Source organism: Pezoporus wallicus, unplaced genomic scaffold (assembly GCF_028554395.1).
Source record: "Pezoporus wallicus isolate ANWC-B61680 ecotype Strahan unplaced genomic scaffold, APGP_CSIRO_Pwel_v1 contig_8341, whole genome shotgun sequence".
Classification (NCBI taxonomy): Eukaryota; Metazoa; Chordata; class Aves; order Psittaciformes; family Psittacidae; genus Pezoporus; species Pezoporus wallicus.
In genome coordinates this window covers 2,025,118-2,041,177 of record NW_026638083.1, presented here as the reverse complement: position 1 = coordinate 2,041,177, position 16,060 = coordinate 2,025,118, and the positions used below count along the sequence as shown (strand labels likewise).

The 16,060-nt window shown below is 46.6% G+C and overlaps 1 protein-coding gene across 1 annotated transcript in view; it reads left to right on the top strand.

Annotated features, from left to right (window-relative positions):
- The first annotated feature begins 367 nt into the window (after positions 1–367).
- Positions 368–16,060, top strand: part of CCDC187 (coiled-coil domain containing 187) — a 34,579-nt gene continuing 18,886 nt past the window's right edge. The window contains exons 1-11 of the mRNA XM_057408943.1: positions 368–397; positions 846–1,077; positions 2,200–2,243; positions 2,983–3,076; positions 4,706–4,941; positions 5,080–5,304; positions 7,113–7,211; positions 9,895–10,640; positions 10,837–10,928; positions 11,387–11,868; positions 12,451–12,550. Coding sequence (XP_057264926.1) covers positions 4,791–4,941; positions 5,080–5,304; positions 7,113–7,211; positions 9,895–10,640; positions 10,837–10,928; positions 11,387–11,868; positions 12,451–12,550 — 1,895 coding nt within the window. The 5' untranslated portion in view covers positions 368–397; positions 846–1,077; positions 2,200–2,243; positions 2,983–3,076; positions 4,706–4,790. The remainder of the gene's footprint in view (positions 398–845; positions 1,078–2,199; positions 2,244–2,982; positions 3,077–4,705; positions 4,942–5,079; positions 5,305–7,112; positions 7,212–9,894; positions 10,641–10,836; positions 10,929–11,386; positions 11,869–12,450; positions 12,551–16,060) is intronic.

Sequence of the window (16,060 nt, the reverse complement as noted above, 5' to 3'; positions counted from 1 at the left end):
GAGCTTGCCCTCTGCTGTTTCCCGAGTGAACTGTTCCCTCCGGTTAAAACGGGGAGACAGGAGCAGGGAGACCTGAAGAACCGGAGGGGTTACCCCCAGCTTTCAAATACTGAAACGTCAAAATCGTGACACTTCAAAACCTGACCCCCACGGAGGGGAAAAGCCTCATCCGAGACTTCAGCGCATGCTTACTTCATGTTCTCAAGCTTTTCTTTTTCATCACAAAGACCAGAACCCCTTTTCATTTCCCCCTAAATAAAAGCCCCGTGCTCTCTGGAGACCAGGCATCCAGGTGTGACTGAGTGCTGCTGAGAGCAGGACCAAAGGCAGGATGCGCCCACACTGGGAGGTGTGAGAGGTGCCTTGGAACAAGAGGTGCTCTGCAGTGAGGACTCGGGTAGGTCTGGTTTCTCTCCTGCTCTGCACCGTACCCTCTCTCCATCCCCGAATCTCAGAGCTGCTTCCACCTGGGCCCCAGGCTGATCACGCTGCTCCTCTGCTGCCCTCTCCTTTGCAGCCAGCCAGCCCTATGGGCAGTCATGTCCAGGATGCCAGACGCCCTGGAGAGGACTCAAGGGCTTGTCAAGAGAGCTGCTGGCACCTTGCCGCATGTTTGCAAGCTGAGTTGGGTGCTCAGGCTCCTTTTGTTGCTGTTTGTTTTCTCCTCTGCTCATAACAGCCTCTCCCTGACCTGTTGTTGCTCTCCCCCTGCGCAGAAGGGCTCAAACAAAGGTGTGGTGATGGTTGATGTTCTCCTGGGCTTGTGGGACTCCTCTGGACATCATCCTGCTCCTCCCAGCACTTACGGGCAGGGACTTGTCTTATATGAACTTTTGTGTTCCCAGCAGGTACCAGGGAGCTGGTGCCTGTGGATGGTTCAGTCCAAGGAAGGAGCAGTAAATGGGATGTTCAGTGCTCAGATCTTGCTCACACCTCCCTTTGGAAGTGGCTCCTGGGATTAGCCAGCGTAGAAAGACTGTAGCCCTCCCACGGATCATCTCTGAAGTGCTTCTCTATGTGACTTTGTATAGCTCTTCAGTGAAGACTTTGTTCCATGCATGGATAACACTTCAAAAGGTAAGTGTTAACCAGGCAGTAAGGATTTTTTTGACTCTCTGACCAGTCAGACATTGCCTCAAGGGAGTGCATTAGACTCCCGAGCTCCCAGGGCAGCTCTTCAAGTGCATTGAGCCAGAGCAGGACATTTACCAATGGGTCATATCCCTGTCTCTCCCCAGGTTCCATCACAAGGCTGAGAAATTAAATAACAACAGGTCACATTCACAAACGCTACAGATGTGAATGGTGAAGGGGCTTTATGGGCAGGCGGCAATGGTAGATGAGAAAAAGTATACTTGTAGGCATAAAAGTGCCCTCAGCTGTCTTTCAAAGGCAGCAGTCACCAGTTCTTTTGCATGGTTATTTCAGACATGGGTATCAAGGAAGCAGAGTTCTAGCCCAGCTGAAAGATGGGGCACTGGTTTGCATCTGAGGAATCAGTTCCTCCAGCTGGTACACAGGCAATGAGCTGCCATTTTCCTGTGTGGTCATAGCAGAGATTTGGGTAACTTGATTTTAAACTGAGGATTTATCACTGTTGAAAGAATTTAGCACTTGGTTTAATCTGGATTTTTCAGACACAATGGAGCAACTATTTTGAAGTCTGGAGAGTGCTGGATGGTTTTGTAACAGTGTTTGTGGCTCTTACAGCAACACCAAAACTCCCCTTTTCACACTGCTTTCTACAGAAACTTGCTCTATGAAACTTCCTCAGCCTCAAATTATCAAGATTCAGTTACTACTCATTGTATGTAATAAGCTCCCATCAAGACCTTCTCTGTATCTGATGTGTTCCTTTGGTTTTTCTGTAAAAGACACAAGGGTTTTTACTCTCTCATGTTATCCTGTGTGTTGGGTGGTTTTAAGGTAACTACCAAATAGGACTAACCAGCTAATAGCAGTGAGGACTTTGCTGAATAAGCACTAACATAGCTCAAAGAGCATCAGCTCTGCCAGAACCAAGCACACATTGGAAACAAGCTGCATATAAAAGCAGTGCAGAGAGTTTTCAGGAGCAGTTCTGTATTTCAGCCACCAGCTCTATAATCGGCTCTGGCTTGGGCATGAGGGGAAATTGCCTATAGCAAAGACATGTGAGAATTGATGCTAAAACATGTCTTTGGTCTCTTGCTTCTGCAGATGTGGCCTTGGCTTGGAAGAGTCTCCAGGAAGCCAAATCAGTGGTATGTGTGCTTTGAGGAACACTTGCTGTCACCTTTATCAATCTCTGTCACCTGCCTGTGCATCACCTCCACAGAGGTTTCTTTCATGGGTGTAAACTTGCCATTCAGTTTGCTTTCTCAAGGAACACATGACCTCTTTGCTCATTTACTAAGTGACAAAAAGAGGGTAAGGGGAAGAGTAAGAAGTCTTGCCCAATTTCATAACACTCTTCCACATTAATGACAAGGACAGGTCAAGGTTTGCCTTGCTTGTGGTTGAAGCCCTGAGCAGAGCAATAGCTGACACTCCCTGAGCTGACACATCCTCTGAGCTCTCCTGTCCTCTTAGTAGGAAACATAATGTTTGTCAGGCCCAGCAGCTACAATCCTGACAGAGGACTTGCTTGGATGAATGTGCAATGGTACCCAGCTGCATGACACTGGTATCGTGCTGCTGGAGTTGCTGTTGGCTGGGATTACTTCCAGTTTAATGCTGGGTTTAACATCAGAGCAGTTCTGGTACAAAGCTGAGGCACGCATACCTGCAGAGTGTAAATAATGGAGATTATTTCACCTCTTCCCAGTGAATTGCATTCTTTCCAACGGTAGGAAATACCACAAGGAACATGCTCAGACATGCCAGTATTTACAGAGTCACTAGGAGCTGCAAAATTAATCAGAGCAGTAGCGTGTGCCAGCAAAGGGACCACAGAAATAAAACATATGTCTCCCTTCAAAAGAAAAATCTGTCTTTTCACAGCTACAAAAGATTGAAAACAAATTCTATCATCAGACATGGAGATGTGCCAAATCCCAGGCAGCCAGGAGAAAGCTTTGGCATGAAGAAAGCTTTGGTGAGTCCTGAGTTACAAGAAAACTGCTGGGACAGGGGGACTGCTTTGGTGCTGGAGGGAAGGGAAGGTGGCAAGAGATAGTGAAAGTCCCTCTTTACTGAGGGAAGAGTGTATTTTCATCAGCTTGCTAATATTCCCAGAGGAATATCACAATGCATGAGGGGTCCCCTTGCTGGAAAGAGCTCAGGCAAAGATGCAACATTAATACCCACCAGCTACAGCGAAGCAAAAGCTACTTGTGCTTGTCCTTAGGTTTTTTTCCTAGAGTTAACTGAAGTGATGTAAATACAGCACGTTTTGTTCACTGTCACAGGAAATACAAAATGTGTTTAAATTCATCTCTCTAAGAGACAAAGTGGGATAAGAAAAAAGCAGAAAACCAGATTCCAGAAGACTCTTAAAAACTAATGACAAGAATAGGCTTCACTTGTTATTTTTGCATTTCTGGGTATTTATTTGTGAGCTGGTTACTGACTGGGAACAGTTTAAACTGCCAGGCTTTGATAGGCATGGATGCTCTTCCTTCCAGAGCAACAGAGCTTTGTACCATGCCCATGGTACACTCACACGGCTCACTGCCTGGGCCCTGCTCTGGGTAACAAGGAGAGCAAGAGAAGTGTGTCGAGTACATCTGCCAGAAGCTTTGCTGGAGCCTGTGGTTTCACATGTTAATCTCTTTTCTTGCTCCCAAGAATCAGGGAAGGAAAGAGGAGCTGGATACTTGCCACAGGGTTTAAGTGACAAGGGCACAATGTGACCTGGTGGAACACACTTTAACACCCAGGGTGCCCAAGTAGCTGGGACACAGGATGCTAAAAGTAGCATGGGTTTCTGTGCAAAGTACTAACCAAATGCTCCATGCTAGTAACCAACCCCTGGGTGTGACCTGCAGGACTGGGTGACATAGAGGCAGTGCGCACAGGGATTTCTATACCAGACCGAACTCTAGCTCTTCTCTCCCAGAACGGCAGTGCTGCAGGCTCTTTACCAAGTAGGAGTGAAATCGTACCCAAGTGTCCAAAGGGCCATTTGGTTGGGGAATAGTCCCCAGTGAAAACAGCCATTTTAATTTAATGGTTAAGGAATATTCTGGACATTTACATAATTTTGCTATGCTGCAGATGGCGAGAGGAACAAAGATGAAATGCCTTTGAATGAGAAAAGCAGTGAGATTCCTCCAGCCTACAGGTAAATAACCACCTCAGTGTCCAGCACCTAGGGGGTGAAGAGGTGAAGGCACCTAAAGGGATTTGAAATTCTGGGATGCAGGACTTCAGGAAAAGTTTAGCACCTTCCTATTTATTAGAAAAAAGGAAAAGTCTCCAAACAATGTCCCCTTGGCAATGCTGGCCAATGAGCCAGAGGAACAAGCCCATTGACATCAGTCCTCTGGATTAGTCTATCTGCCAGGGCCTGCAATAACTTATCAAACCACAGTTTGCTTTGTGCTTTCCCAGTGTTAGCTCTTTGCCAAACTGCTGGCAACTGGTAAAATGCTGATCCTGTGGAGACACTGAGATCACCACCGAAACATGTTGTAGAAGCTCAGCTGCCATTCATATCGGCAGTGTATTGATCAATTTAATAATGCACCCTATGTATTCAGTCTTGGTTTTCTCTTTTCCTAAGAAAGGGAAGCTGTGTTGCTCTCTGGCCTGCTCAATCACAGATCTGTTTCCTTGAGAGCCCTTCTGTGAGCTCTGGCCCATCCAGCATGACCCCCAGGGAGGACTCAAGCTCAGCACCTTGCAGCTCTGCTGGGGAGGAGGATGTGAATGCTGAAGGCGCAGCTGGGACATGGTCTTCTGCAAAGAGCTTGTTCAGACCAAGAAGGGACCATTTCAGGGAGCAGGCAGATTCAGGAGGTCACACAGTACAAAAGAAAACATCTCCCTGCTCTCTGTGCCATCCACCTCAGTGCCCTGCAAGGAGCAGTCCGTGCTCAGCTGTCCAACATGGCAGCTGGAGCAATGTCCTGCTTCCTGCATGCCACCCTCCATCAGGCAGCAAGCCCAGTGCTGAGAAGCTGGAAGACTTGTGGAAAAAATCACCCCAGAACAAGTTAGAGCAACTCAAGAAGAGAATCCAGGAGCAGAAGCAAAAGCAGGAAGCAGCATTGCAGGAGAAGTGCCTGGTTTTTGCCCATGCTGAAGAGCCACTGCAAAAAAGAGGCCTGAAGAGAAAGGTGTGCCAAGTGATGTCTGCTCCTCCTGCTCCAGCTCACAGAGGTCAGTAGCAGTGTGGCACCTATGGAGAAAGGCTGAAGCTGTGGATTACCCAACAGTGCTTTGGCATAGCTGAATAACTGACCCCACAGCTCCCACCCCACACTTTGGTGTATGCTGGGCAGCAACATGCTCACATGATAAATGCATTTACTCCTGCAGCCCCTGGGGGAGCTGTGAACCACCCTGCTCTATAGCTATGAACTTGGTTCCTGGATTTGCTTCTCCACTGGATTTACTCCCCCAAATGCACAAATTTACACATCTCTTTCCACAAAATAGGAAAGAATTTGTTGCAAATATATATTCTATATCAAACATGAAATACCAAAGAGCAGCACAGTAGTGTGGAGAGGCATCACAGGTATTTAAAGCAGGAATTGTGTAGTTCAGAGGCTTAGAGTGGATTTAACAGTTCATTCAGTGGAAATTGTGTGGATCTGAAAGCAAATATTATTAGACTTCCTCATCCTGCTTTGCTGCTAAGTTTGGGCCTGAAGGAGCATCCATCTACAGCTGTCACTTCAGTTTAGAGTTATTTAAGGTCTGAGATTGCTGGGAGTAACATGCAGACTCGATAGCAAGGGCTGTCCTGTCAGCAGGGGATTACTGCGGGTGTATTAGACTAGAGAGGACATGCTGCAAAGCTGTGCATAACAAATCTTGTTGCTGTAATAGCATTAGTGTTAATTCATTTGGGCATTATGATCCCTGTCACACAGCACCAGCTTCCGCAGGCATTTCCCTTAGATTTGCTCCAAGTCACCTTTACAGTGGTGTCTGGAGGTATTTGGTGGGTCTGTGGCAGTGCAGGTCTGTGCTGCCATCTCCCCCTTTCAGCTGACCCAGGCAGTGCTTTCTGTCACCAGTGTGCAGTTAGCCCCCCCCGGCCCTAATGCCCAGCAGCCAAAGCTGCAATCCCCACTGAGCCTCTTTCCAACATACCCTTGGGGAAGGCTGCTTTGGTCTGGGTTTAACCAGGGTCACTTTACATAACTGAGTTAGGGAAGTACCAGGCAAACAATGCCACTTGCAGAGCAGAGGCAGCCTCCGAGGCTGCACAGTAACAGCTCCGGATGCTCGGTTCAGACACAGTTCAGTTTGTGTGACTGCACCAGGAAAAGTGTGTCGCAGCTGCTTTGCCAGGTACTTCCCAGGTCTGGCCTGGGAAACCTGCTCCTGCTCTTCACACATACAGGAGCTTGGTGCTATCAGATACTGGCATTTGCAGTGCTCCTGGTAGCCTAACACGTCTCAAATATCTGTTTGTCCAGGTTTAGTGCTGGGAACTTGGGGTTTGCTCTCTCCTTATCTGATGAAGAGCACAGAATACCAGGCAGGGAAGAATTTGCCATCCCTGGACAAGGGAGGCATTATAAAAAAGCCCCCCAGATCCAGGCTGGCAATGCTGCATCCTAACAGTTTGTTACCTGCACCTTGCCCTAGCATGCAGGGTTTGTGTACTCTGCACAAAAGGTTAGTCTGGATCTCCAAAGAGACACGAGGGGAGGGTGTCCCATTGCACCCACATTGCCAGTTGGGTTCCATCTGCACAGTTCACTGTTGTAAATGCAGACAGGGTCACAGAAGTAACCCCAGGGATGTAACCAGGCCAGTGCTTGCTTTGCCAGGACATCTGTAGTACCACAAAGAGTTTGGTAACCAGTGTCATTAAAGAGACTCTCATTTTTGTGTTCCAAGTGAACAGAACTGAGTTTGGTTTGGTGGTGACAGCAGTTGTGTCTGAAGTTTGATTTTAGGTGCACACTAATTCTTTCCTGTGCTTTTTTTTATCCCTCTTCTGATTAAAGACAGAAGAGAGAGAAGCTCAGCACGGAGAGTTCAAACACAAAGGCAGACGCAGCCTTCACCCAAGTCCTCTGTGCTGGAGAGAGCAGCAACAGGTAAAGGTAAGGATGAAAATCATGAGCAATTACATGGACTGATGCACCGAACTGCTGGAGGTCAGTGTCATCCAGGCACCCACCTGTCAAAATCTTTAGCTGGGTGTTAAACCAAATCCTAGGATCCACGGTCAAGGGCCAGGGCCAAGTTATACCAAACATGTAACAAAGAAAACCATTGAGGGTTATGGTGGCTCTTCCCTGTGAGGGTGGTGAAGCCCTGGCACAGGTTGACCAGAGAAGCTGTGACTGCCCCATCAATATTCAGTTCTGTGTTCCCCAATGAATTAAGAGTGCCCTCAAAATGCAGGGATTTCCTGGCCTGTGAAATAGGGATTAAACCAAAGTAGTCAGATTAATTATTCACAGCCTTACTGCAGTCAACAGCTGGAAGCAGTGGTCAGTCCTCAGTTCTCAGGTTTCTTTGACCAGTATGCTAGCTGCACATTTGAATTACTGGAGTAATTCGCCCATTAAATGCTATTACTTTACATAGGAAATGGTTGTGTTCAAACTTAGTGGGGAATCGGGCAAGTAGTGGAAGTGCTGTGGGTGCTGCTCCCTCGAAGCTGCTGTATTTTACACCAGCCAAGGTACCAGGTATGTAACCTGGGTGAACCAGAAAGAAAAAAACCCCAAGCTATCTAATCCCATGCAGGTGAAATTATGAACACAGTGGCACCATGTGCTCAACTACCTAAAGATGATTTAAAATGCATGAAATATGTAATAATTTCCTCTCCCTCCTCTTTTTTTTTTTTTTGTTTTAATGGATTGTTTGAAAAATGGCTCCATCTTCCTCCGAGAGAGGGTCATAATAAGAGCATGGCACATGAAGCATTCATCATTGTAACTGCCAGTGTCATGGTGTCTTTATTGGCTATTAGTTTCTGTCAGTGCAAGAGCCAAGGCAGGGCTAGAGGAGATGAATGAGGGGCAGGGGTCAGAGCCAGAGCACTCAGGAATTTGATGAATTAGAAATTTGCTGCAGTTAACAAAAAATTAAGTCACAACAGCTATAAAATATTCATCCATTCATAGGTAGAAATCCTCCCAGAGGAATATTAAAATCAAAAGATGTTCTTCTAGCGACTGTTTGTATCAGAAATGCAGCTGCTCTTGAACTTTAGCAAAGGAGTTTCTGTAGTTCATAAACACTGTGTAGATAAAAAAGATTTAATTGGAATCAGACAACATGGGGAAGTGAAGATTGTGAGATCTGCACTCGGGGAAGCTCAGACAGCATGCAAAATAAGCGCTTCCCGCATCTTTAATACAGCTAAACTAGAAACCAAAGTAATACAGCAAGGTGTTCACTAAAGACACTGATGGGTCTCAGCCTTCCTCAGCCCATCAGATTCTGGCAATTCCATCCATAGTTCCTGCTGTGAGACACAGATCTAGTGTATAAGTCCTCTGAAGGGTTCCAGAGTAAATCCACATGATCACAGGGAGTGACTTCAGCTGCACAGAGTGAAGCTCTTCCTTGTCTTAAAAACTTCATTCCTCTCATGACATGACCTAAACTGCACAATCAAGATGTGCTCAGAGCATCGCAGAGTCTACTGCCAGCCCTGCTGCTGTGAGGGGCCGTGGTCCAGAGCCCAGGGCTGTTGGCCGAGATGCTGCCTTACTCCAAGCAGGGGATCTCGAGATGATCCCACTGACCAGTCAGTCTCTGAAGCTGCTCTGTGTTCAGCAGGTGATTCTCAGAGGTGCTGCACACAGCTCAGCTCATGGACAAGTTTACTGAGCAGAAGGTGGAAAAGCCTGACTCAGTGACTCAGTACTGAACCACATCTTTGAATTGAGGCCAATATCAATTTAAGAGTAAAGTCTCTTCTGTAAAAAAATAAGCTTGAATATTTTCAATGGGGGGAATTTCCATGCAAAACCCAAACAACAAATACCCGTTTAGTCACCTAAAAACTGGCAAAGCGTTTGCGATAAATACATGATTATGCCAGTGCAAGTGTTGGCATGCTGCAAATGCAGTCTGAAATGCTGAAGCAAAACAGTGATAAATGTTGTCTATTATGTGACACCACCTATTAAGCAGAAAAAAATTGTGCTGCATACTGCATCGTTCATTTTTGCATTATACATTGTCCTTCATCCTGTGTTGTTCATTGATTCTTCCCCACTGCATCCTGCTGATTCTCACCAGTTTCAAAATGATTTAGTTTACTCCAGCAAGTTTGAAGTGATCACATATACACAGTAAGGACCAGCCGTCTGTGGCTGCCATCAGGGAAGGATGCTTTCAGACACCCTCAGGTTGATGTCCCTACCTCTTCTTAGTACTCCTGAGGACTGTGGGGGGGTCAATGGCTTCTGAGTATAACTTGTAACAACTGTGTGTACATGCTACGAGTGTTAAATTGTATAATTTATAATGGTAATGGTCCAGCCTTCAGATACCACTGAACCTTCATGTGCTGCCCTCATCCGATTCATGAACCAGCTCTCTGTCAGCCGGTGAACAGATGTGAGCAGAGTAACAGCCTCCACACCTGCAGTGCTTTAAAACCTTCTTGTTATCCAAGCATCAACTCTTTTTGCAAAACCTGCCCTGACTGAAACTTTATAGAACCTGCAAAATCCCCATTAAAAAGACATACTAGAGTTGCAACCTCCTTACAAAGAACAGGTGAGAGTTTAACAATTAAATACAAATCCCCTGTTTCAGGTGCGAAGCTGCCTGGTGCTTCTGCCTGGAGAGAAGGTCAGAAGTTAGCTAGGAAGTTGCTTGGTCCACCCCCTACCTTTCCAAACCTGAGGAGCACAGCTGAAAAGCAGACCACAGCAACTACCCCCAGCAAGGCACCGACCAAGGATACAAAGCAAATACTCAGGAGCCTGCACTTGCAAAGCCAGTGTCACAATGAACATAGACACACAAGGCTCCACCAGGACACTGCAAAAGAAAAGGTGGAAGCTCTGCAGAGATACTTGAGGATCCATTCTCCTTCACCTGGACCTCAGGGCACAGCTCTGTCTGCCTTCAGTGGAGAAAAGGTACGCTCTTCAGCAATGAAAGATGGAGCCAAGCCCAGGACCTCAGGAAACTGCAGCAGAGGAAAAAGTGCATCTCCTCAGAGACAGAAAGGCTCAAGCAGCCCTGCACAGAAAGAGTCTGAGAAAGAAAACCTAAAACACCCCTCAAAAAGGAGGGTGAACATTAAGAAACCTCACCCCTACAGCCCTGAAATTATTCAGGAGTTTATGTATCAAAAGAAGGAAGAAAGAAAGAAAAAAAGCCTGGAAGAGAAAAAGTCCTTGGTGCAGGCCACAGAGCTGAGAAATAAGAGATTGCAGGAAGTATACAGGAAACAGAGAGAAGCTGTAGGAAGGAAAACGTGTTCTGACCAGATGCAGAAGCTCATGGGTAAAACAGCATCTGCAAAAGGGAGTCCTCAGGGTAAACGTGAACAAGTAAGTCATCATTGGTTTTGGGAACGGAAACCCATCCACCCTTGATAAGCACAGCAGGAGATGAAACACTTCCTGCAAGTGCTTCAAAGTATCTGTATAGTTGCATGATCCAATTATTAACTGGAACAAAAGCCAAATATTACCCTTGTATTGCCCAGGTATTTGATGCTTATGCTAATGGTTACTTCTGTTTCAGGAGCAAACCACTGGTGGCATTCCAGAGAGGAGTTTCACGGCCTTGGTGGATAAAACATCCTGGACTCTATTAAGTGAAGACCACACAAGCAGGTACTAGACATAAACAGCATCTTTGAAAGCCTCTTTCTCAGCACTCTGCAGACTTTTCATGTTATTCTGTTGTAAACTATAAAAAGCAGAGCAATGGACCAGTGCAATACCTCACTGTAAACCAGCCTCGCTCCACCCCGGTCAGGGAGCAGCCGGGAGTGCTTTGGAGCATAGGAGGACACCAGTGCTCTGGCTCTCCAGGTTGAAGCAAAGTTTTCAGCCCACTTCTATGTTTTTTATTTTTACATAATGATTATTCCTTGCTAGCCCCTGGCTGATTCTTCACCTTATCTGTCAGCAGTTCATGCTCCAGCCTGAATCTATAATTTGACAAAGGTATCTGTAGGCAGAGAACTCTTTCTATTGTGAAGAGCTTTAGCTGAAGATATTGGTCTGGGCAGAAAGTTACTGTTACTTTGTCTTTATAACATGGTTATTTCTCCTTTTTATTTAAACAGGAGTCAACTAAAAGCAGTTCAGTCACCTAAAACCAGAGAGGCATCAGCTTCTCCAGCAACACCAGAGTCCAAGTGCTGGTTTGTCAGTCCTCTGAAACGTGAAGACTCGAGGGACTGCTCTCCCTCAGCCTCACACATGCCTCCTCTGAGCTTCTTCCTTCATCAGGAAGATACAAAACCTTATTCCAAAGACTTGACTTCTGGTCTTTCTCCATACAGAAGTAAACAGGAACGAGTGAAAGTCATACGTAGTCTATCTAAGGAACTTTCAGAGAAGATTGAGATGGCAACTAAGAGACTGAATGCAGTGAGCTGGACTCAAGACTCCACTGGCAAAACATCGTCAGAGAAAACTCTGAACCTTTACAATGAGTCTTCTTCTGTCCCAGAACCTGATACCTTCAAGGATGAGCAAGACAGGACAATGATCATACAAATGCTTCTGGATGCCCCAGATCCTGACGCATTAGTTGTGCCATCAGGTAAGGAATTTCAAGGACTGGGCAGGATTAGCCTTGAGGATAGCACTAGTGGAAGCAACATCCCTGGACAGCCAGATGGAAATAGCCACTCCTTGACCCAGTGGGCTTAGATGCCCAAGTATTCCAAAGCTACAAAGCAGTATTTAAGCCTCAGCTCCCTTTGGCTGTTGGAAGAGTTGTGTTCTTGGCAAATCCCTGAGCAGTGGGTCCTCAGAAGGAGCAGTCATGGAGCCTTGAGTGCTTGCAGGCTCGATCCCTGCTCAGCTCAGATCTAATTTAGAAATAATCTGAGTACTTTCTTCTCCTCTCATGGCACCTGTGAAGCTGCATCTCTGAATTTTATCTGTAGCTTTGCCACTGATTTTGGACATATCACTTCACCTTCTGGTGCTGAGGCTTTCCCAGGTGGGGAGAAAGGAATTATAAACCTAACCCTGTGCACTTAGAAACCTGTGGGTGAGAAGAGCTATATGGAAGTTAAGTGCTCGCACATAAGTAGGCAGAAAACAGATGCCAAAGCTGGGCCATTTCATTTCTACCAAGAGCATATTTATTAAATGTCTTCATTTGTCTTTTTAAAAGGTTTTGCTGCGAATAAGGGCTCTGAGGTGGACACAAGCCTATTGCATGGAAAGCCCATAACTGGCCCAGCCACTCCATCTCACAGATTCCTCTCTAGAAGGTAAACAAATCTGCATATATTATTCTCTAAATGCACCCCCCCATACACGTAGTTAAAATAAATGGCACCAATTCAGCACGCAGCCAGCCTCCTCTTCGCTCCTTACCCGGAGAATCGCCAAGTAGGCAGTTTTTGACACAAGATGTATTGAAAGAGGGAACCACCTGTTCGCGGAGAGCTGGAAGGTCGATGGGAGAGGTTCACCCGGGCTTTTTGGACAGATGGATCTCCGCTACAGGGGGGTTTGCCGCAGAGGCAGCCTCCCCGCAACGGGAGGAGGCGGGGAGCAGGGGGGCAGCGCTCCCCTCCCCGTGCAGCCGAGGCTCTGCCCTTCCTGGAGCGGCGACAGCACCGGTGGGGACGGGCTGGGGTCAGCGCTGCCCGCCAGGAGGTGCCAGCAGCACTGCGCGCCCCTCCGCGCCCGCGGAGCTCCCGTAAGCCCGCCATGTCCCACCAGGTGGCACTGCCAGCAGAGTAAATGGGTCATCTTCACGAGTACATAGTTAAACCTCCGCCGGTCTCCTCCTTGCGCGGGATTGCAGTGATTTAATCAACCGAATACTATACATTCATTTTTAGCAATTGTTTTCACTCACTTTGCTCTGAAGTGGGGTGAAGGATTCTGCTTACTCCGGCTCTACTGGTTGTATGTGGAGCAACACCTCCTCACAAACATTGTGTTTCCTTGAACAGGACACATTGGCGTTATTATGGAAAATGGGTTTTGAAGCAGGAAGTTTAGAGGAAAAGGACGGTGCTAGCACAAGTTGGTTTCAGGAGCCTATGTTAATGAAATGTTTAATTTGATGGCAATGAGCAGAAATCCTTCTGGTCTTAAAGAGCAAAGACCTACTCATGTGTCAGCCCCAGGTGGGTTGTCTCTGGTGGCAGAAGGACCATGGAGAGACATTCACAACGGCTCAGGCTGTGCCCCCATCCAGTCACAGTGAAGAGCAAAGCCAGAGCCCTGCAGGGACCGAGAGCTCTTCTCTTAGAGAATAAATCCCCCGAGTCCTGGAAGATAAAGTCTGGCCTGGACAGGCATTGCAAAGAAAGGACCTATGCGCAGCAAACTGGCCTCTGCTTCCCCACATTCCTATTCAGACAGAAGGATGAGTTGCTGTGGGGATCCCAGCCCAGGCTCTGCTGGTCTGCACAAAGCTGGACTGAGAAAGAAGAGCAGTTTTTAACTGAAGGTGGGATTCAAGGCACAGCGTTCTACTACAGAAGATTGTTTAGAGCTTTACGGTGCAAAATAAACAAGAGCAAAATGAAAATTGGAGCAGTAAGTCCAGAGAGCTCAGCTTAAAAAAGTTGACAAGTGATTATTGGAGTTTCTGAGTTAACTCTGTTCTTTGTGTGCAGCTGCCACATTCCCAATGGTTGGGCTGGTTTCTGCCCCAAGAGATCATTTGCAAGGATTATAGAGCTCTTTTGTCACAGAAGATGGCAACTGTATAAAACTGGAGCACTTGTCACTCCGGGAGTTCAGTGAAGAGTCGAGCTGTGTCTGTGATGCCCTTCAGTGGGGTAGGGAGCATGGCCAGTCCATTACTCTTGCCTTGATGCGCATGTTTACAGGCAACTCTAATTCACAGTAATGGATGGAAGGTGGTGCAGAACCCCCGTAGGCCCTGCTGGGAACAGCCCCTCAGCTGTAATGAGCAAGCATCAAAGCAGAAATAAGACAGATTGTGCTGATCTCCTGAACAATGCAATCACTGAGAAAGTGAAGCACCGTGTGTTTGAGTCAAAGTCCTCAGAGCATCACACAAAAACCACCAATAAAACCTCTCAAACAATAAACCACAGCCCTGTTGCAAGTGCTATTTCAAAAGACAAGGAGAGCTACTTGCAGATATAATATCACTGTATGTAGAGATTAGAAGTGCAAAGTGTTGCTGTACTGTGAACAATTCCGGATTCATTTCCCTGTGGGTTGAGGGCACCTCTGATGCAGCAGTGAGTGGCAGTAAGGGGATGATATAAAAGAAAGATCACCCTGTCTCTAACCCTTTCTTAGTTACTGGTAAAGTAGATAATACAAAGGTTCAGCATAAAAGCCCCTCTATGAATTGGTTTTTATTTGCACATGATCTAGATTCTCACTTTGGATGTAGTCCTGAGTCCTGCACACTCACTCATGGGAAGCAAAAGTGGGTGAAGTCCTTACACACAGGTGGGCATCACAGCCAGAAAGGACAACATGAGGCTCCGATCATCCAGCACCAAGAGAACTCCACCAGGGGACTGAAGGAAGCCTGTTCTTCACCTTTACAAGACTGTGCTAACAGGCAGGGACAGTGGGGTCTTAGCGCTCAGTAACCTGTGCCTGTATCACCAGCGTAGCCAGAGCTGGGTTAGAAACTGTGAAGTAAAAGCAGCTGAATTGGGCCTGTGCTTTGACTTCCGCTGTTGCTACCAGTGACAATGAATTATGAGTCTACAGCTGGCCACAACAGATACTCTCTTCAAGAGTTCATCTGAACAAAGCCACCTGTGAAAAGCTGACGGTTTGCTGGCCTCAGTCACAAACACAAACCCTCCTGGTTACAAAACCAGCTCTTGACATCATCATCTTACCACAGCCTGTTTCAACAGCAGAGGTTTCTGTTTACATGTTTAATTATAGTTGTGAAAACAGTGACTCATGTTCATGCAAGAAGTCCTGCAGGTGCCTCTTTCCATGAGAAACGTTCCCATTTCATGCACGGCTGCTCTGCCGGCTGCAGGGCGGCCGATGGAGATGTGTTGCTAATGCAAATAATTCACTGATGGGAATTCTCCAAACCGCCAGTAAACGTGTGTACAGTTTCATCCCCACTTTGCTGCAGTCACCTATACAAGTGGCTTCTGTTACATTCCTTAGAGACAGTGGTTAGATACCAAGTCTGCCTCCCACTGTGGACCCAATAATGCTTTTTAGCCAAATCCAAAGAGGCTCATCTGGGAATTGTGATGGTTTATGCCTGCTATAGAGGTGGTTGTGTCTGGAGGAGAGGGGTTGCTGGCTGCTCCTGTGTAATCCCGATACCGTCTGTAGAATCTGCATTGACTTCCACTGGTGTTGGCAGTAGCCTTCCCAGGAAACTGGCAGGGCTGGATTTGGATGCCTGCATCAGTCTCCCCAAACAGAGGTGGGCATTTCTCAAGAGCCAAAGGAAACAGTGGCATTAGCTAAAAACCTCTCACATCACAAAAGCTGAGACAATGCTCAGTGCCTTTACTCAGTGAATACTAGAACTGCTTTTTACCTCCTCTCTTTTTCCTTTTCTCTCACCCACCTTTGCTCCCGCTTTCAGAAGACTACATCCAAGACATGGTAGTGGAAGCTGTTCTAATTGTTTTAGCTGTTTCTGGGTCATGAAAAACAAAGAAAAGCTTATTAAGGAGAAAAACGAGATAAGATTTCCCTAAGCTGATTGCTGATTGAAAAAAATATTCCACATTCATTTTTCTGTATAAAAAAAGAGAACATCTGTCACTGTTTCAGCATGTCTCAGTGTCCTG